The sequence below is a fragment of the Schistocerca piceifrons genome, chromosome X, assembly GCF_021461385.2.
Source record: "Schistocerca piceifrons isolate TAMUIC-IGC-003096 chromosome X, iqSchPice1.1, whole genome shotgun sequence".
Lineage (NCBI taxonomy): Eukaryota > Metazoa > Arthropoda > Insecta > Orthoptera > Acrididae > Schistocerca > Schistocerca piceifrons.
In genome coordinates this window covers 339646034-339669467 of record NC_060149.1, presented here as the reverse complement: position 1 = coordinate 339669467, position 23434 = coordinate 339646034, and the positions used below count along the sequence as shown (strand labels likewise).

The following is a 23434-nucleotide window of genomic DNA, read 5'->3' as shown; positions in this document are numbered from 1 at the left end:
GATGCATATTTCAAAGAATCTGTCAATGTAGTTGCCAAAAGGTATACGTTCTTTCGTACCAAACGTACGGCCGGTCAAACTAATCGGGAGTGGGTTGCAACTTTGCAAGGCCAATGGTATTCAACATCTGACATCCGTACACTACAGGAAGGTCTTAGACTACAAAACTGAAAATACATGTGTCATTGCCCCAAAATCAGTTTGAACACCATGGAACTTTACCAAGTGTGGTCCTATTGGGAATATGGTAGACCCTTACCTTAGTTCGACCTTTGAACTGACTGACCCGACAAGTTATAAGAGTACATACAGCTTAATATGAGCTCCAACACACAGTTAAAACTGACATTTTTCAAATTAACAAATTATTGTCAGTAAGTGGCAAGTGATAGAAAAAAGTCCTTGGACTGACCTGGGATGCAACCCTAGACCTTCTGTTTGTAATCTAGCACTTATTCACTCAACCAAGCCACACTTTGAAACTGAAACATGCCATGTTTAAACATTCACTTTATTCTCCAGAGTTGGTACACTTTTCCTTCCTACTATTTTGGCTCGGAAAAGCTTTAAGTTCAGTGAAATGGTTATGGTAGTCATCTACTGGTATTTTGTAGATGGAATCTCCTTACTGGAAAAACATTGGACAAAGTGCATTAACCTAAAAGGTAATAATGTCAAAAAAAATTTGAACCAAAAATACTTTCACTTCAGGTCTAAGACCACTTCACCTTGCTCTAATATGTGGTATCTGTTGGTGAAAATATTACTCATATGGACAGTATCCACAGGCAGCTACTGACAACTTTGCAGTGCAGGAGTATCTCCCACATGAAAAGAAGAGTGATACCTCCTAGAACAGCAGTGGAGAAGCAATGCCACTAACCTACACAATTTAAATCACTTTATCCCTCCTGCATTAAACTGTAACCTTAACAGACAGACTAGAAATGAAATTTCCTGGATTGCTGTTCATTGTTTGATTCCCAAGAAATGTGGATGGTAGAGGTGTCCAGTGTGTGTTAGTCATCCTAATTTCAGCTTACTCAGCCTAATAGGTGGGCCACAAATCCTTCACTTATTTTGCTATTTATTTTAGACTGAAGAAGCAATGCTGTTGAAATGGAATCATTACTCCCCAATTTGTCATTTTTTTATTTTAATTATTATTTTAATTAGTATTTGGAACATCTACATGTTCATCTTCCTAAGCAACAATTTTCCATTGCATTAGAGAGACCAGACATGAGAGAAACGCTATTGAAAAAGAAAGTTGTTCACAAAGACTGCATCCTTGAGATCAAATTGGCAATGGTTTATATATTCTTGCTATAGAAACTTTGGGCTGAAAAGTTTTGCAGCTTTTGACAGTGCACTTCCTAGTTTCTCAACCATGAATTCTGCCCGAAATGAAAGAAAATTTCCACTGGAGGTGGTAAAGTTGAATTTAATTTAATAATTGTTGACAAAATTTGGCTGCACCAATTCAGCCATAAATCAAAACAGCAGAAAAGCATTTGGTCTCCCCACTCAGTGATAGAAAAATGGGCATGAGAAGTGAGAAAGCAAACATTGTGAACATTCTTAGCCAGAAGTGACTGCATTGCTTTCAATGTTGTGGATAAAGGTAACTTGAGGTTTCAGGAATAGATGTTTGAAATCAGGTCCATGTGGAACCCAGCTCTATCATGACAATGTTCCAGCTTTCTGTGTGATGAAAACAAAAGTCTCTGATGGAGGAGTCTCAGGCCCACACATCCATCTTATAGCCCTGATTAAGCTCCAGGCAATGTCATCCTATTCCGTATAGCAACGAAAATCACCTGTAGTAAACCAATCTTAGCTCCATATGCAGCTGTCAGTGACCTTAAAAAGACCTCCCAAGAAATCTACCATGAAGTCATCAACAGGTGTTTTGAGCTGATGCATTGGTACATAGGAAACCATGAATAGCACTTTGAGAAGATGGACAGGCGTGAATTTCAAAAAGATAGTTACTATATTAGAAGGCTAAAAACTTTTGAGTGTCCATTGTATGTAAGAAGACTTTTAATTCAAGAGTATTTGCAGATCCACAAAGCAAGATTAGACTACTGTATGTTGATTAACACTTTTTGGCAGCACTTCAGTAGGATGAAGATGGCAGGGTCGATCAAATGGCCAACTGGATCAATATTAAAGTTAACCAGCACAGTGAACCCAATATAAAGTCACTTTCACTTCAAAGATTCAGGCTGTTTGAGAATCTGCAGTATCATAGAGGCCATGGAGAAACTGCAGTTAGTACAAGAACGTCCAAATATGGACTTACTTTGAGTAGTCATAACTTTAATTTCACATAAAATGAGGCTACCACAGAAGCAAACAGGTTTTAAAATGAAGACTTTGTACAGAAATGCATATGAAAAGCTTGGCAGTGTTATTTTTCACAGCAGTGGCATGCAAATAATTTTCTCTTTGGCTGGAAAGTTCAACAAAAAGTGCTGATTTGTACACCAGTGTAATCACAGCTGCAAACCAATAAACTGTTGAAATTTACTGAGTATAGAGCAAAATGTCCCACTGTGTGAGACTAAGACAAAATTTCAGGCAGCCAGTGCCCTGGAAGTTGCATTACGGCACTCCTCAACCTCCAGATGTTGCAGCTCACCTTCTCAAAACGCATTAGAAACATGGAAAGTGTGTAACTAGGATTCAATGCTGTAACGGAACCTATTAAAGACTTTACTTTACCGAAGTATGCGATACCCTCCAAATTGAACCAGTTTAACCAGTATTTATGATTGTAGAAAAGTTATTGTGTATGTTAACAATGATTGCATAACATGTCTCCATAAACAGTCAACCCATTAAATTATACTGAATAACTGACCCACACAAAAGTTAATATCACTTGATCACTGATACAGCAAATGTCATCATGCAAAAACACAAAGTTCATCGTAAATAATTAATATGAAGCACGAAAAATAGTGGCCAACTCAAGTATTTTTGATCTCCTTAAATAAAAATCACCCAGTGAAACCTATTTGTTCACTAGGATCGTTTTCACTCAGTATTCACGTAAACACTCCTATTTTAGACGAAAACCAATGTAATTCTGAATAATTCATGTTATTTACTTATTTATGCAAATTAGAGAAGTCAATTGACAAACTTCTAAAAAACTGCCTTTTTGTAACAAAGAATTATTCTGTCAAGTCAAAAAATCTGTCTGTCATTTTGATAAACTGTTAAATTATGTCACTTGATATAAATTAATAACTTTTCTGCACAAATTACAATAACAGATGTACATGTGACTTGTAAACTATATCTCTTTTTAGTAGTTCTTTGACAAGGTTATAAATACAAGCAGCAAGAAGGGTCGGAAGCGCAATCGGAATGTCACTTTTGTAAAGTGTGTTTGTGTGTTATTGTTCGAGGTGGATAAACAATGCAAAGAACATGTAAAAGAAGTACTACTTTGTGTTGTCTCTTTGTCTTTGGTGGGCAGTGGAATTAAGATGGCCACCAGAGTAATAAATAATTGAAGTTTAAATATTTGTTGGTTTCGCTCATTATTTATCATCAGAAGCACATCAAAAACACAGGACCTCATCTTTTTACGCCTAGACAACCAGATTTAGAGCCAGCATCAGCATCAAGACACAGCAGCGATCCAGCAAGCAGCAGCGACTACCACAATGCATTTTAATGGCGCCAACCTAACATCAAGTGCTAACAAGCTCCGTAAATGGGAGTGAAATAGTGCAATTATAGCAATATCTATGACTAGGCGACCATTACAATACTCAAACAAAACTGTGACTACTATTGAATGTGCAACAGCACTTGCTTTTTATTTCACTCATTATAGCTACCTGGTATTTTTGAAAACAAAAAGAGACAAAAAACAAAAACAAAAAAGGAACTCTACAATCCAAGGACCACACGATGCTGACCAGGCACCATGTTACTCTCTGCTGAAGACATCATCTGGACGACGTACGGAGCGGCATGGGGTACGGACACCATTTTCCCAGCCATTGTCAGCTATCCAGACCTTGGACGTGTTCCTTTCCACTCAAAAAGCTCATCAATCCTTCTCATGCAGCTGCATACTCATAGACATTGTTAGAATTCTCCCATCAAGGAAATATTCCTGGTAATATCACAAACTGAACCCAGATCGTCTATATGACAGTCAGATGCATTGACTGCTCAGCTATGGTGGCAGACATACTTCTCTTGTACGTCCCCATAAATTAAATAACTCATACATTCCCTAACATACACTTTTAATCAATCCCCATTACTTCAGAACAGATCTTTACATACTTCAGAGTGTAAATACTTTTTAGTAATATCCTTAGTGACATGTCTTTAATACCATTCATGACACTTCAACAGCAGTGCAATTTATACTGATATTAGTGACCATACATATAAATTTCTTTTGCAGGACTTTTTATTAGCATTTAACATGAATAATGTAGTAAGCTAACAATGAATCAGGTATCAAAAGCCATAGATAAAAAAAAAACATGCTGAGTTACATTTAACATACCTTATAGTATATCCAAAAAGGAATATTACAGTCACAGTGAGGCCAGCACAAAGCCACACAAAGTTTAAGTAGAAATATGTTGGCTCCCCCATTCCTTCACAGCTATTAACAGGAGGCAGATCATTACCTCTATCAACAGGCCAACATTGTTCCCCAGGCAAGGACCACTCTTCCATTCCCACTCGGTATAAACGGTACAGTGCCCCAATAACAAGCTGTTCAGCATGAAAAGACACATTTAAGTAGAGAGCACCTAATGATATATATGGGGTTACATTAAAATAACATTCCACAACTCTGCATCACTCTCTCTCTCTCTCTCTCTCTCTCTCTCTCTCTCTCTCTCTCTCTCTCTCTCACACACACACACACACACACACACACACACACACACAAATTAGTTTTATAACAATGATTTGCAAGTTTTTCATGTATCAACCACCCAAGGAAACCACGGTGGCATTATGTTTAGTAATCATAAGTACCATAATCAGGTATCTATTAGTGACATCCCTCAGATCCTGCCCCCCAATTCTACATTACCTACTATGACAATTCAGGTTAATTATTGGCCCCACCTATAAATAAAGGCCATTCAACTGACTTATGAACATACAAAAGTGCACACCAAGTTACCAAAGAGAACGATACTACACAGAAAAAAGTTTCTGTTTTATTGTTATTGTCTGTCTGAACAGGATATCTCCTCCATCAAGCTTTGAAAGCTGTCTGTTCCTTTAGTAGAAAGAAGGAAAGAAGAAAAAAGTTAAGCTACACATATTTTCACAATAAGGGCACAAGGGCATTACTGACAGACAACAAGCTCAGACTGGACACTGATAAAACAGGAAATTAGCTGTAGTCTTTTCATAGAAATAGTCCTGCATTTGCTTCATGTGAAACTTGCCTATGCTAACTGCAGAAAACCGTATCTGTAGAGCCAGACGAGAATTTCAACTCTGTTCCTCTTGATTATTAGCCCCCTAAACCACATTCACTCAGTCCTTCAAGGAACCATCTGTTATTTTACACTGTTAATACATTATATCAACCAAAGCAGCTAACTTCTCCACATATACAGGTTTTTATCATTGAGGAACATGCCAGCAAGTGTTGGCAGATTTTGTCATCAAAATTATATAGCTAAGGTACTTTTCCTGAATTCCAAAATAATTTGCTATAAAGCCACTCTAGAAGTTAAACAGTAACATCAACTTACTTTTTATTGTCTAATGTGAAGGCATTATAAATACGTCAGTTCTATGAGGTTTAATTTTCCAGTATCCATTTTCAGCTTTACAACAGGAGTAGATTTTTTCCATTAAAAGTTTCTTGCCTACTTGTCCTATGGCACCAATAACAAACATATGTCTTTTACAGAGATTAATTCTAATTAAAATCAATAAAGTACTGTTAGTTGTGCTTCAGTTATTGTTACAGAGGGAGACATACAGGACATTCTTCCTAGACTGAATGATATTACATGTAGCAGTTTACTTTGCACTTCAACAATCAAGTTCCAAGACAATAAATAACTGTAGGAATTATTGTGAAATTTACAAGCTACTACCTGACACTACCCAGCACAAATGATGGGTGCTCTGAAGACCTCAAACCATGGCATCCATATCGTCTCAGATGCCGAGAGTCTGCAAACAGAAATGGAACACCTGCAATCTGTGTTCCTGAACAATGGATAATTCATCTCTGCAAGTACAGAGAGCACTACAGATGTACAGACGACAGCACAAAGAGGAGGATGAGGACTTCAAAACAACTGCTTGTCTACCATATACTGGAATCAGGCAGAATATTAAGAAGATATAAAGCTAAATTAATCTTTCACCCTTGAATTTTATCACGCGAAGACAAGTGAATTGGTATCAATGTGGCTAGCTTTCACCACAGAGGGTGTGCAGTGCAGCACACAGACTTGTAGCAGAAGTGCATGCACAACACCAACCACATAAAACCAGACATGTGCTGACAGGGTCACTGAAATGTGAACTCAGAGCATTTTCATCAGCATCCACCTGAAGATGGCCAGAAGACTCTGTTCCAAAATATCATGGCAGGAAGTTGCAGATATTTGGCAGTTCTCTGAAAATTTTGTGGGGCAAGTGTACAAATTTATTGGCAAAGACTGTTCACATCATATCATTTCCATTAGAATTCTGGCAACCATTTCTTTTAGTTTTATTATTTATTAACAATGCACCGAGGTTTTTCATGAGTACTAAGTATCTACAGCTGGACTTGTCTGGTGTAGTGATGATAAATTATACACTCAAACTTTCCTCATGAAGCAGTCTGCCTATTAATGAAAATCATATTGAATCCCTACAGTAGTGCCTGAGAGATTAGCCTTCACACATAGACAATAAAACCGGGTGGGGGTCTTTAATTTCTTCTTTATTGACTTCACTACTGGTTCTGAGGCACTGGGATATGGCTGAAACTGGTAGTAGAATCCTTGAAGTTCTCAACAGCAACTGGAGCAGTTTTCATCAATTAAATTAACAGTTGCAAAATCAGCACACCCTACAAACATGGATAAATAATTTATAATATGTATAGATAGCTCAGTGTGAAAACCGCCCATTTGTCTCTTCATGGACAATTCACTGGTACAGCTCATCAGCCTACCAGAACAGATTTAGGCTTTTCTAAATGGAAAAAATCAGGAGAAGCAGTATTTCCATGATTATGTCTCAATACTCAAGCCACTGTCTCTGATATTCTGAACATGATTTCATCACATCACCCCTAAATCATACATTACATCAAGAGGCACTGTAAAATTGTATTCACTATGGGAAAAATAGTATATGTCAATCATACTGCTGCTAGTTTCATATGCTGTCTGCAGAAATTTGCTTCATACAAACATACTGTTTGCATTTGTATCTCTGCACGTCACTAGGAATGGCACGGTGGAAAAGACTGATTAATAGATTATGTATGGGCCATTCTACACCCCCACTGCCCAACAGAAAAGAAGCCCTGAAAGTACTATGAGTGTCACACTAATGCTTACACTTGAAACCACAAACCGGAAACACCATGGCAGATCCAAAAGCCTTTAAGAACATTCTGGGCTCAGTCATCTCTTTTAAATACTGTTTTCTTTCATAGCCAAGAAAAAATAAACAATGAACTGCTCTAGCATTAAATACCATTCACTTCAGGACAAATTAATTTAAATATAGCTGAACATCAATTAATGATATGTCATGCTCTTAACGTCAATTTGCTAACTCCAAATCAGGAATAAATGGGGTATTCACTGTATGGAAACAAGATCATTAACTAGATACCTGACAATTTAGGCATCTCAATAGCCTACACAAAAATTTACACACTATGAATCTCTGTACATAATGGGTACTGCAATTACTCTCTTTTGATCAGAAATGCACATTAATTGATATTTCAAAGTAACACATATTTGGCAGTCCTTCATGACTGAAAATTAAACATTGCTGAGGATAACAGGATAGCTGGAACACAACAAACACATATGTGATGCTGAAGGAGGACACAAAAGAAAAAATGAAAACCTCTCTCAACACGTTCCTTCTACCACCTTTTTTAAAATAAAAGTACCATTGTATTAGAGATTATGTGAAAATTGTTGAAACTGCCCTAAGTCTGCATGTGAATACATTCATGGTTAATGGATCAAAAACTTTTTTAAAAAATGCTCCTTTAAAATTGGTTAAGACAATGGGTTCTAATTCACAAGGCATGTGGTTCAGAAAACCACAGTCCAGGCCTCAACATTCAGAAGTCTCATGGTTTCCCTAAATCCATTAAAATGAATACTGGGATGGTTCCTTTCAAAATGACAGCCAAATTCCCTACCTATACTTGTCCTGTCTGGGCTTGTCTTCATCTCTGGTGACCTTATTCTCAATACAATGTTAAATATTAATTTTCATTCACCTTTATGTATACTGGATAGCTATGTGTAACAACAGTGCTCATATTATATACAATGATGATAAAATCAATCAGAATAAAATGCCATGTGGTCAGCTGCAATCTAGGAAATGTAATAGATCAGGGCGGAGAAGGGAAGGGGAAGAGAGCAGAAAGAGAGCAGTGAGATGGGGAGACAAAGGGAAAGGGTTGAAGGAAGTGGAGGGAGCTGTAAGAGAGGAAGGAGAGAGGAGGGGCAGAAGTGTAGGGGGGTAGAGGGTGGAGGAGAGAGGGAGGAGGTTTGATGGATGGAGAGAGGTTTCAGAAAGAGGGAGGGGAAGAGGAGGGTGAGTTAGAGGTAGAGGTAGAGATGGAGGGGAGAGGGAGAGGGGGAGTGAAGGAGGAAGAAAGAGAGAGAGAGGGAGGAAGGGTAAAAGAGAGGAGGATGAAGGGAGAGGAGGAGGAAGATGAAAGGGAGAGGTAGAAGGGAAGAGTGGGAGAGGTGAGAGGGGAGGGGGAGGGAGAGTGGGTTGAGAAGTTTGGTGGAGGGGAGATTGGGGGATGTGGAGCCTGGGGGAGAAGGAGAGAGGGGGGGGAGAAAGAGTGACGGGGAGACAATGGGAGCAGATGAGAAGGGAAGGGTCAAGGGGGAGTTGGTTGAGGGAGAGGGGGAGGGGAGAGGGGGGGAGAGGGGGAAGGGAGAGAGGTAGAGGATAGAGATGAGGATGGCGAGAGCAGGGAGAAGGGTAGGGGGAGAGCAAGAGGAGAGAGAAGGGTAGGCAGAGAGAGAGAGGGAGAGCAGGGAAGGGGGAAGGAGGGAAAGGGATAGATGGGATGGGAGAGAAAGATGGAGAGGGAGAGAGAGATGGGGTGGGGTGGGAGAGAAAGATGGAGAGGGAGAGATATGTAAGGGGATGATGGGGAGGGTAAAGAGGTAGAGATGCTGGTAGGAGAGGGGCGGAGTGGGAGGAGAGAGAAGATGTGGATGAAGGAGAGGGATGGAGAGGGAGGGATGAAGAGGGATAGGGAGGCAAGGAGGTGGAAGGGGTGGGATATGGAGAGGAAGGTGAGGAGGATTGGAAGGGAGAGAGACACAAGGAGTGAGAGTGAATGGGACAACGAGAGGATGGGAGAGTGAAAGCGTTGACGAGAGGGGAGGAGAGAGAAAAGGAGAGGAGGGAGGGAAAGGGAGGAAGGAGAGAAGGGGAGGGGAAGGGAAAGGAGAGAATGGAAGCCCCAATTTGACTATTTAGACATTTGCTTTATACAGCTTCACACATCAGAAAAAAAACACTCACAAACTTACCTCAGGGTAAATGTTGAACCTTTTAATTGCATTTAAGCAATCTGGGTACTCAATTAAATTGTCATTCATTATATAAAAGAGACCATCTATCAGTCTTGGTGCCTCGACAATCCTCTTATAGTACGAAAAATATAGACCCTGTTATAGAAAAAAGATACACACGTCAAATAAAATTATAAAATACAAAACAACCTTTGCAGCAAACAAACATCCAACTGTAAAATATCTGACTTATTTTACTAGCCAAGATCAAATTCAATCATTTTCACAAGTACAATTGGTCTGACTGAAACAGACCATTGTTTTATTCACACAGTTGTAGAAGTCATATTTGTAATGTACACCTTTTATGTGATACTTTTCATATAGTGTGGTAAGTTCTGGCAGAATGTACATAATTTAGTACAAACAATCCTGTCGAATGAACATCCACAAATGAGCATTACAGCAGAGGTTGAAAATACCGCTTCGGTTGTAAGGTTCTTTTTATTTAAGGCCTGACCGGTTCGAACTCATCATCAGGTGTTATACAGAAAATAAACAAGAGACCAGAGCTAATAATAGTTTTTACATGCAGTAGTACACATAAAAAAGCAAACAATTAAAAATGTGCACGCCACTTGTGGAAAAGGAAAAATTTTCGTGTTTTACAGTTAATACATAAATTTTATGTTGCTGGCTTCCAGTTAGTTTTGCTACAGTTCTGTGCTGCATCTGTTCAATACATTCCTTCACCACTCATAATGTACTTTTAACACTTTTCACGTAACTTTCTATACAATGGTTTTCGTTATTTTGAATGTAAATCACTAATTCAAATTGTGACTGGCTGGTCTAGTTGCCTCCACATTCTTCTTCCCATCAACAGATGGCAGTATTTTGCCACTCTGGTTACCAGTTTACTTCCCCCTTCATGTACGCTACACTGTGGTCTGCACTCACTGTTGGTACAATGCATCCTGTACTCGTCCACTACAGCGATCAGGGGCACAGCACAAAGTTTAAATGTCATATTTTTATATGTCATATTTCTATAACCAGGCATTCATCTGTAGTATTGTCTGGTGACACTTTGCAATTGACTTAGGTTTTACTGCATCTAGCCAGATCACTGGTTTCTAAAATGTTATATGGAACTTCTTTTTCGCTTTCTTTATGAGTACTGAAGCATGTAGAAACTATTATTATCTCCAGTCTCTTGTTTATTTTAGTATAACACATGATGATGGGCATATAAAGGCCCGAAACCAGTCATGATTAAAATAAAAAGAACCTTACAACTGAAGCGATATTTTCAACCTCTACTAAATAATTTAGGAGTAACAAGTCACTGTTTAGCATATGTACTAAGTCGATAGGCACACAGTCGATGAGGTAATATTTCTACTATTTGGTCAGTTGTTATCTTTGGTCCTACATGATGCTTTTTCCTTAGGCATACTACAGCAAACTTACATCCTTCAACAAAAATGGTGCCAATAAAAAATTATAAATATTGCTCTGTTTCACAACTTCCACCATTCTCTTTCGAACTTTGGAGTATGCTCTGAAGTATAATTGGGCATTTCTGAACAAATAAGAGGTTGAGATAACCACAATTTAGATCCCAGATGCGGTTTCTCACTGTACAAACTACGTCATAAAATATTTAAATAAAAAAACAACAACAAATCTCACTTCTCTGCTACTGTATGCATTTTATTGTTTGAATCATATCACTTTTGAGTTCACTGAAAATTTATGGCACTCATAGCAAAACTTATTACTGTTTTACATTACGTTCAGCTAATAAGAATTAAAGAGTCTTCGATAAACAGTCATCTGTTTCTGGGTGACAACAAATAATGATCACCACATCATAATGTTCAATACTGATTCAATTCCTTGATATTTATAGAAGGGCACTCTCATATTTTCCTTTTAATGTAGAAACAGTTCTTTTAGGAGATTCCAGTGGTGGTTTCCCATTGCCTTCCACTGATGATGATGAAATCATAATGAGGATAGCACAACACCCAGCCCCTGAGCAGATAAAATCTCCAACCCAGCCAGGAATCGAACCCGGGCCCCTTGGCGTGGCAGACTGCCGCGCTGACCACTCAGCTATCATGGTGGATGCAACAGTGACAGAAACAGTAAATATAGTTTTTAAAAAAATAAAATAAAAATAAAAAAGAAAGTTACTAAATGGCTTTCTACAAATTGAGTATTACGTACAAACCTAAAGTAATCATCAATACATAGGTTTGCTTTAACATCACAGTGCTCTACTGGGCACACTCCTATTAGAGGTAGTATGCTGTCACTTCCTTTGAATATCAGAAACAGCTCTCTCCGCCTACTACAGGTGCCCCTTACTTTTATGCCAAACCAAAACACAGAGTACCTATATATTTTTCATACAAACAGAACACTGTCAGCTTCACTGTCTCTGAAGTACAAACATATGCAACAGGAATAGAAAACTGGTCTCAACAGCCCCAGCCTAATAAATCTGAGCTTCTCAAATTTAAATCCAATCCCAAAGTGCTGATCATTTGGCACAAGTCAGGGCCTAGGTGAGCTATGAACACAAACATCACCCATCAGAGACAGAGAGAGAGAGAGAGAGAGAGAGAGAGAGAGAGAGAGAGAGAGAGAGAGAGAGAGAGGAGGAAGGAGTGAAGATGTTTGTGTATACAACTGATCATGTAATGTGCAAACCACTATGAAGTATCAGCCACAGAGTTGGAAGCCATTCTGTTTCGTGTTAACTGTTTCCATTTTCACATACCTCTCAGTCATAGGAAGCATACAGAACAGATTTACTGTGGAATATAGTTGTAGAAAAATGTCAGAGTTACAAGAATGGGGAAACAATTAATGTCACAAAGTACCACACAATGTGCCATGTTCAGCAGCAGTTCTGTAGTTCACTCATTCAACATCAATATTAAACAGCAGTTTTACATCTTTACAATTTTATAATTTTTAACTATTGCATACAATTGTATTATTTCCTGTGTACGACCACTAAACCGCCGAAAGAAGTTAGAGTTAGCTATTATATTTTCTTGCTGAAAATAAATATTAGGAACGGTTTCTTTTGAATTTCTGTAATATTGTAATATTTTAACTGTTGAACTTGCTTATAAAATTATACATACCTGTTTACTAAGCAATGGACAAAGAAAATATTATACCCTAAAATACTAATCATAAAGGCATCAATAGGTCTTTTAATCAGGCAGAAAAATGATTAAGTTTCCGGCAAATAAAAAAGTTCTATACACTATTGCAGTTGCCAAATCTGTACTACTACTACTATATACAGAATAATTGTTTAACATTGTTACCAAAAATCTAAAAAAGTTCAAATTTTAGATGATACTCTATTAACAATAACAATAAATGAGGCTCAGGGTCAGAGAGAGGAGGGGATGCAGAAAAGGTCAGGGGAGGGTGGGGAGAAAGGAAATGAACTTAGGGGGGAGGAGATGGGCAGGGAGAGGGGAGAGGAGGTGATGGACAGGGAGGAGGTGATGGACAGGGAGGAGGGGGCAGGAGGTGTTAGGACATATATTCGATCCCCATACAGATAAGCAAATATATACGTTCCACAAACTAGCAGCTGTAATTCAGTCACAAGGAAACTAAGACACATGGATGGGTCATGCAGATAAAACATGCACACATGCCCTTCTGTTTTAAGATAAGACTGAGACTTACTACTACTAATTTATCAATGTACCTTATGATGACTATATAGCAGTTTTATGCAAAAGTGTAATCATTGAACATGTGTTAAGTTGGTACAGATAGCTGGGAAACACTTCCACCATTTACGGTAACTGCATAAAATTTGAAGGGTCAAGAAAGTACTGGACACGCACACTATGAGTACAGGAATAGACACAAGATTCACTGCCTCTTCATATAGGTGATGTAAAACATTGTCTGGAAGAAGGTGAAAAAAGCTGACACCAAGGCAAAATAATGGCACTCAGCTTTCACAATGGACAATGAGTGTTTTTGTTGAATCCATATACAAAGAGAAAACCAAATTTATGATGAAGAACAATGCAGTATATGAGATAACAAGGAAAACATCTGCAATCAACATGAAATAGCAACTACACAGTAGAACTCCATACAGAATAAATATGATGCTTTAAATGAGTTCCTCAAATGCTGGGGCTCCTGCCCTCCAGACAGACATTGAAACCAGTAAGAAGAAATCAACTACAGAAACAATGCTCTGAACAAGTGCAGCCCTCCCTTTCACAGCCTATTACACTATTAACTAAAAAACGACAGGACCTTTGTAATTATGGTCATCCATCTGTAAAATTTTGCTTTTTGGTGCAATCAATGTTTGACATTAAACAAATCTAGAGAATATAGAAGCACAGGTCCCTGTAAAAACAATACCATGTGACAACAATAATGTCCTTCTGAGTCGTAACAGTCATAAATGAAGTACTGCTAGGCCAAGAAACTAATTATTTGCCGGGAACAATATATATCAACACACACAGTAATCACAGAGACATCTTCCCCAAAACAGGAGCTGCTGTATGTTCTTCTCTTATTCATCACTGAAGTGCAAATGTGAAGTTTCCACAACACAACGGAATGGAACCATTTTTGGTGCATCCACACTGCATTAGTTCAACAGCACAAGTCATAGTGATCACACTGTAAATTGTGAAACAGGAATACCAATGAATCAACAAGACATCCTGTGTAGAGTTTCTAATATTCAGTGGTGGCAGTATCTTTAATGTAATATCTTTTTTGGAAAACATTCTTCTATCAAACTGTAGTCTTTATGTCCCGAACAAGAATCGTAAAGCTACAACTTCTATCATCAGCATGTTCAGCGGTGACAAAATGTAAAAAGCTTTCATGTGCTCTTACATTTGCCCACTTTTACTAACGTCAACACGGATTTTCTGTGGACAAATCATCATTAATTCCTTTACAACCTGCATACTTCCCACTATGAAGAAGACAACAGTTTGTTAAAATCAAAGGGATCGCATCAATATTCCACACACATCTTTAGGTTTTCGTCTTTCATGAACATGTTACAATATGCCACGTTTCTGCTATCTGCATAACAATACGGCCTTCCTCAGTCTCTGTACAAGCCTTGATTATAGTGATATGGCTGGACAAAAGGTTAGACTCTTTTTGGAAGGCACTGATGACATACAGAGATAATTTCAAATGTTCTGAGTAACTACTCTAGCAGCTTTCAAAGCCCACACTTGAATGCACCAATAGTGATCTACTGATTCACTGTCTCTAGCTCGTGCTCTTACAGCCTCCAATTATGTTTTATTTCCCTTCAAGTAGTCCGACACACATAATTTAAAACTGTCTTGCAGTTGGATTTCAAAGGAATGCAGCTGTTATAGTTCATTAGTTTCTCTTAAAAACTGTAACTGTGGTTATAATAATCCTCATAAAAATTTTCCAATGTTTGGTCATGAGTACTCTGTGAATGATATTTTTGGAGATGAATGTGTGTACTTTCTTTGGCTTATAGTTCCTTTAATTGCTGATGTGAAATTTCAGAACTGTTGGAACTATTATACCCACATGCTGTTTCATTTCTGTCCTTAGACTGTCACTATTTCTCTCCAATATGTCAATATGTATTTCTTTTCAATGTCCATAGCACTTTTACATTATGATATTTTGTATAATGTGTGCAAATGGCCCATCCTCCACTCCAAGTAATTCTTCATTAGCAGGCCTGTAAATTCAATGTATCATTTTGAGCAGCAGCTTAATGGCATTCCAAGGATTAATTGCATTCCATATACTAATGTGTGCTGTTGGTACTTGCACTTAACTACCAAACAACAACAGTTCCACTCATACCATGTGTACTACAACAATACAGCTAGGCTAGTACAATGCTTGCAGAAAAAAAATTAGTTTTACACGTGAATGGCATCAATAGCTATTCAAAGAGGCACTATGTTATATTTTAAGTGCATTTCCTTTCTGCTTTAGCTGTTCCAGCTGGGTACCTCCCTTGTGAGATTTGCTCTCGTACATATCAAAAGTAGAGCCAGAATAGTAAACAACACAACAATACTCCATTTTTTTCTGTCATGGACCAGAGTATATGAAGCAGCCTGGAATATTGGTACATCATACCAGTCACCTCCTTGTTGCCCTACCATAAACTGTAGGCTCTGTGAGCACTGGATAAGAGGCCAGCTGCCCCAGGTGGAGTTAAAAACTACAAAATAATGTCATTGACAGTTGAATAAATAGGGCTGCTGACTTGAGGAGGAGAGATGCTAGGGAACACTTAATGAGTCAGTTTGTACATGTCTAGCACGGAGTCGTGAGTACTCTGTATGTGTTGTATAAGACTTGCAGTCCATTATAATTCTTTCTGAATTAATGCAGTATACAGGTATGATAATGGGTTATTTGATGGATTCCATCGCAAACATGAGATCCTTGCGTGAAGGGCTGCTGCTATTGTCATGCCAACAAATGCCTAGGCCCATCGATCTACAAATCCCACTAATCTCATATGACTAGACTAGGCTGACTAATCTGAATTACAAACTAAGTCTCACTTCAGTGCATAGTAAAGAGAATAAACATTGTGCAATTTTTGGAAGACTGAGGAGCTTATCTGCAGTAACTGAAATAATGTTTTTGCTTCCAGAGAAGCCAAATTTGCCATCATGCTGACAACAATCAATGATACACACTGCATTCAGTTTCATAATAACTATAATGTAAATAAAAGGGAAATAAAAAAAAAATCTCATGAAAAAACTTATTATATGAAAGATTGTTTGTGAATGCTGCATCACGGTTGAAATTAGGCAACTGTATGTCACAAGCAATTTGAATTATGCTATCTCTTGCTACTGCACTGGCACATATTCATTTATTATTTCAAAATCAGCATTTTAGTTACATTTACAGTTGGTATTTAGTCTGGTGTCATTCTCACAATAATTTCAAATATCTTTCCAATACCATTCTTATGGTCAATGGGTATTTCCACCCAGATCTGTAACAAGAGACCTCATTCTTATGTTTCATACAGTCTCTACAACCCAATGTGAATCGGCATAGCCTCTGTTCAGCCTCCTCTCCTGTGTTTACCACTCTATATCTGTTCTAGTTAGTCGGTAGAGGGCTGCTACAAATTTCATTATAAATGGTAGCTTTTCTCATGAGAAGTAATCAGTAGTAGGTGTACGTGCTTAACAGCTCCAAGATATTGTACATACATATTTTTTGCCAGTACAGCATCACTCAAAAGTTTATCAACAGACCATTGTCACACATACCATGACAATGAATTCACTAACAAACAACTGAAATACTACTCCTCTTTACAAAAACAGAACAATATCTTCGCTAACTCATTACAGAAATAAATATAAACAAACTTGTGTGATCCAATATATTTTGAGATATGCAATCTATACCAGTATTATAAATGTGAAAGTAACTCTGTTACATTTTAACGACTAACCCACTGAACCAGTTTTGATGAAGTTTGAATAGAGATAGCTTGAACCCTGAGAAAGAACATGAGCTACTTTAGAAATTGTGTAGTAAAATACTTGCCGGTTTGAAAAATATTACACAAATTATCATAAAATTATTACTCTTTGAAAAAGCTATGTAGTCTTTGACTTTTGATCTTTATCGTACTTGTAATAATGCTTTTACTGGTCGCCTCACAAATCTGGCAATGCTTCACAATAGCTAAATACACTATGTGATCAAAAGTATCCAGACACCCCCAAAAACATGCGTTTTTCATATTAGGTGAATTGTGCTGCCACCTAGTGCCAGGTACTCCATATCAGCGACCTCAGTAGCCATTAGACATCAATGCCAAACCACGCCTCGCTTGGAGTAAGGAGCGTAAACGTTGGACAATTGAACAGTGGAAAAATGTTGTGGGGACTGACGAATCATGGTACACAATGTGGCAATCCAATGGCAGGGTGTGGGTATGGCGAATGCCCAGTGAACATCATCTGCCAGTGTGCGTAGTGCTAGCAGTAAAATTCGGAGGCGGTGGTGTTTTCATGGAGGGGGCTTGCACCTCTTTTTGTTTTGTGTGGCACTATCACAGCACAGGCCTACATTGATGTTTTAAGCACTTTCTTGCTTCCCACTGTTGAAGAGCTATGCGGGGATGGTGACTGCATCTTTCAACACAATCAAGCACCTGTTCATAATGCACAGCCTGTGGCGGAGTGGTTACACAACAATAACATCCCTGTAATGAACTGGCCTTCACAGAGTCCTGACCTGAGTCCTATAGAACATGTTAGGGATATTTTGGAACGCCGACTTCATGCCATGCCTCACCTACCGACATCGATACCTCTCCTCAGTGCAGCACTCATGAAGAATGAACTGCCATTCCCCAAGAAACCTTCCAGCACCTGAGTGAACATATGCCTACAAAAGTGGAAGCTGTCATCAAGGCTAAGGGTGGGCCAACAACATATTGCATTCCAGCATTAACAATGGAGGGCACCACAAACCTGTAAGTCATTTTCAGCCAGGAGTCTGGATACTTTTGATCACATAGTGTATGTACAGGAATTGTGTATACATCCTAATCTCTTCTCGACCCTCTCTCTGTCAATCCCCTCCACCCCCTCTCTTTGTCCATCTTTTCTTCTTCCCCCTCTCTTTGTACTTCTCCCTCTCCTCCCCATTCTCATGGTCCATCTCCTCCTCCCCTGCCCCAATCTCCCTCCACCTCCTCCCAACCCCTGTCTTTGTCCATCTCCTTCTTTCCCCTTTCTCTGGCCATTTTCTCCCCTCTCCTTCTCTGTTCATCTCCTCTTTCAGTCCTTCTCTCAACTTGAGTTGTGTTTATGGTTACCGCAAATGAAAACTCGATTGAGAAATGAGGTCACTTAAAATGAATGGGTAAACTGGTTGGTATCATTAATATAAGGGTAATAGGAGAGACGTCTCCAGCTGCAGGATGTGTGGGGATAGTAGCTCCAGTGACAGTATTTCTCATAACTTTAATCTGTGAACTGGTAAGACTGCAAAATTTTAGACGATTCAGATTCCACAGTATTAAACCAACCATACGTCGATAAGCTGTAAATACAACATTCCTCTTTCCTCTTAAAACTTACCACTATGAAGAAAACAAGAGCACACTACTGTGCATACAATTTTTGTTTAAAATTATATATGTGGAGGAAGAATATATGTGGAGGAAGAATATATGTGGAGGAAGAATATATATGGAAGAAACAATTTATCTAATGGTTTAAATGCCCCAATATCTCAGTTAAAACTGACTGCAAGAAAGAAAACAAAGCCCCACAATTTCACAGCACAGCATTTTCTTTCTCGCAGTCAGTTTTAACAGAAAATCTGTATGCTCTTGTTTAAAAAAATATGTAGACTATGTCCATATGAATGTTAGTAGAGTACTGCATAACAATTTGAAGTAAAATGATCAAGAACTTTTCAAGATTTTTGGTAACAGTGTTTCGACTTTCTATATTAAGTACGTATGAGGGTTATTGCATAAGTCATGGCAGCTGTTTTTTGTCTTGAAAATTGTAAGAAATTAAAAAATTCTGAAATATGCAAAAAGTTAGTTCATATGTAAACATTACATGCAGGGGGATGGATGAACAAACACTGTCATAAAAATACAGCACAAGAGGAAAGACGAAAAAAAGTTTGGCATTGCAAATGTGTTTTACTGTCAACTGCAATTGTACACAAGAGTACATTACAAACTATGGACATTTCATGGCATCAGGAGTCTCACCAAGATTCCACAGTAATGTGACATGATGTTAGATGGCAGTCCTTTCCAGTAGGACGAAGTGTGAAGAGAGATCACATTGTGAGCTGGATAGTCATTCAGGACGGATGTTACCCGATTTGAAAAGCGCTCTTATGTAAAAACTGCAGTTCAATCTGGAAGAAATGCATGACTATGCCACAAGGAGCTTATGGAAGGAGCAGGAAATGATATTTTACCTTACCGAACAGTTGCTTGGTGGATAGATGCAATCTGGCATGGCAGCTCTGCAGCAGCCAACATGCACCGATCCAGGCCGCCTCTCAGTGTGCGTACGGACTGTGCTTGTACCCAGATAACCCAGTGCTTGGAGAACAACAGAAGTGGACGCTGCAGGAATTACAGTGCCATACCGGTATTGAGAAAACAACAATCTGCAGGATTTTAGGCAATGAGCTACACATGCGTAAAGTTGCTGCAAAGTGGGTGCCTCACGCACTAAGTGAAGTGGGAAAGTGGACACATTACGAAATTTGTCATGTGCATCTAGCATGTTACGAGGAGTGAGACAATATGCTTGTGAGAATCATTGCCATAGATGAATTTTGGGCCAGGGCCTGTGCGCCAGAACTGAAATGCCAGTCCACAGAATGGCATCATCCAGGTTCACCACGCAGGCAGAAATTTCGTCGCAATCCCTCTCCCATCAAGTCAATGGTCATCATAGCCTATGGTACTAGAGGAGTGATTTCACGCCATGTCATCCCACATGGACAAACTGTTAATGCACACTACTACTTTGCACTTTCCTGCAACACCACCTGCAACAGGCTATTCAGGAGTAATGTCCTGAATGTCTACATGATGCATTAATACTTCAGGAGAATGCAAGATGCCATGCAGCAGTGTGCATGCAGAATCTGCTTGTGAGAAGGGGATGGGAAGTACTGGAGCATCCACCACAGTCGCCAGACATGTCACCTTCCGATTATGAGCTCATACCAAAACTGAAAGAACAAGTGCATGGGCTACACTTTCGAACATGTGAAGACATTGTCACAGCAATGCCACGTGAGATCCGATGATTTGCTCATGGTGAGATCATGGGTATTCCGCATCTTCCACAGAGACAGCAGTGTGTGATGAATTCGTCAGTAGACTATTTTGAGGGCCTCTAACATGTCACAGGTCCTTATTCCTACCCTGTGCTGTTGCAACTGACAGTAAAAAACACGTGGAATAACACAATTTGTTTCATCTTTTTTCTTGTACTATATCTTCTTGGTGGTGTGTGTTCATCCATCTCCCTACATGTAATGTTTACATATGGACTAAAATTCCATTTGCATATTTTTGAATTTTTTTAATTCGTTACCATTTGTGAGACAAAAAATAGTCGCCATGACTTTTGCAATAAACATCATATTTATATATTACATATATTTAAAAATATACAGCCAGTCTCTATCTGAATGTTTATTAGAACATGGTGTAAAAAATCAGAATTAAGCTGGTCAAGAACTTTTCGAGATTTTTGCTAACAATGTTTTCCCTTTATGTATTACATAAACACTTACTTGCAATATACATTTAAACAAATATGTAGCCTATGTCCGTCCCAATGTTTATCTGGGTATCATGTACAGATTGATGTAAATCGGTCAAAAACTATTTGAGATTTCTGGTAACAAAGTTCAACAATGAATTATTTTGGTATAGTTGTACAGGAACATTTTGAGATTTTTGCTATCTACATTTCCCCTTATAGAATATATATTTATGTACCATATATATTAAAAATTATGTAGCCTATGTCTCCACCCACACACACACACACACACACACACACACACACACACACACACACACACAAACAGAGAAGCACAAAAGAAACTGGTATAGGCATGCGTATTCAGATACAGAGATGTGTAAACAGGCAGAATACGGCACTGCAGTTGGCAAGGCCTATATAAGACAATAAGTGTGTGGTGCAGTTATTAGACTGGTTACTGCTGCTACAATGGCAGATTATCAAGCTTTAAGTGAGTTTGAACTTGGTGTTATAGTTGGTGCATGAGCATCTCCAAGGTAGCGATGAAGTGGGGATTTTCCCATATGACCATTTCACGAGTGTACTGTGAATATCAGGAATCGGATACAACATCAAATCTCAGACATCGCTGCAGCAGGAAAAAGATCCTGCACGAATGGGACCAACTATGACCGAAGAGAATCATTCAACATGAAGAAACAACATGGATATGGGCTTTCAGAGCTGAAGGCCCACTCGTGTACCTTTAATGACTGCACAACACAAAGCTTTATGCCTCACCTGGGCCTGTCAACACCAACATTGGACTGTTGATGACTAGAAACATGTTGCCTGGTCAGACGAGTCTCATTTCAAATTATATCGAATGGATGGACATGTAAGGGTATGGAGACAACCTCATGAATCCACGCACCCTACAAGTCAGCAGGGGACTGTTCAAGCTGCTGGCTGATATGTCTAGATATGACTTGAACAGGTGACACGTACATTAGCATCCTGTCTGATCACCTGCATTGATTCATGCCCTTTGTGCATTCTGACAGACTTCGGCAATTCCAGCAGGAGAATGCAACACCCCACATGTCCAATATTGCTATAGAGTGGCTTCAGGAACACTGTTCTGAGTTTAAACAATTCCGCTGTCCACAAAACTCCCCAGACATGAACATTATTGAGCATATCTGGGATGCCTTGCAACATGCTGTTCATAAGAGATCTCCACCCCCGCATACTCTTACAAATTTATGGCATCCCTGCAGAATTTATGGTGTCAATTTCCTCCGGCATTACTTCAGACATTAGTCGTGTCCATGCCATGTCGTGTTGCGGCACTTCTGCATGCTCGGTGGGTGGCCTATACAATATTAGGCAGCTATATCCGTTTCTTTGGCTCTTCAATATATACCAACAGCCTTGCCGCAGTGGTGACACCGGCTCCCATCAGATCACCAAAGTTAAGTGCTATCGAGCAGGGTGACCATCTAGTCTGCTGAGTGCTGTTGGCTAGTGGGGTGCACTCAGCCCTTGTGAAGCAAACTGAGGAGCTACTTGATTGAGAAGAAAACTGACATACTGCCAGGAGAGCAGTGTGCTGATCACATGTCCCTCCATATCTGCATCCATTGACACCTTTAGGCTGGGGATGACACTGCGGCCTGTCAGTACCGTTGGGCCTTCATGGCCTGTTCGGGTGGAATTATAGTAATTCGCACGTTTATGACAGTATTGTGTAAAAATGTGAAGCAATTTGGTGAAGAACATTTCGAGATTTTTGTTAACAATCTCTCATACTTATATAGTGCACATGTACTTATATACTGTATTCATTTAAAAATTGTGTGGCCCACGTCCGTCTGAACATTTATTAGGGTTTTGTGTACTAATTTGAATTAAATCGGTCACAAACTTTTCAAGATTTTGAGTAACAATGTTAAACTACAATGTGTCTTTACATAGTACTATAGATATGTGCTAAGTGATATGACTAAAAACAATGAATACAATGCTTATACACTCTTCAATGTCTTTAATCCCTACTTCCACACAACTTGTTGCATAATGTACACATTCAAGTACAAAGTATAGCTACTTCAATAAAATGATGCATACATTTGCGCTCCTGCCCATGGCCCTTTGTATGCAATGATTGGCAGCAACACGGCCCATATGGTGCACTGGGACAGCTTGGGAGGGGGGATAGCAGGGTGCACATCATGAACCAGGCTTATCTGAACAGGCAGACACATGAGGGCAGCTGATGTTATTGCATGAACAGTACCTTTCTTTGTCACACACTCATCATAACAAAACTACTGACATGCGAGTGCAGCTGCAGGT

The 23434-nt window shown here is 39.0% G+C and overlaps 1 protein-coding gene across 1 annotated transcript in view; it reads right to left on the bottom strand.

The window, feature by feature from the left end:
• The window catches only part of LOC124721403 (probable C-mannosyltransferase DPY19L1), a 224236-nt gene that overhangs the window by 178869 nt on the left and 21933 nt on the right, over positions 1 to 23434 (bottom strand). Inside the window, exons 3-4 of the mRNA XM_047246343.1 lie at positions 9774 to 9911; positions 4547 to 4761 (exon numbers count right to left, since the gene is read on the bottom strand). Coding sequence (XP_047102299.1) covers positions 4547 to 4761; positions 9774 to 9911 — 353 coding nt within the window. The remainder of the gene's footprint in view (positions 1 to 4546; positions 4762 to 9773; positions 9912 to 23434) is intronic.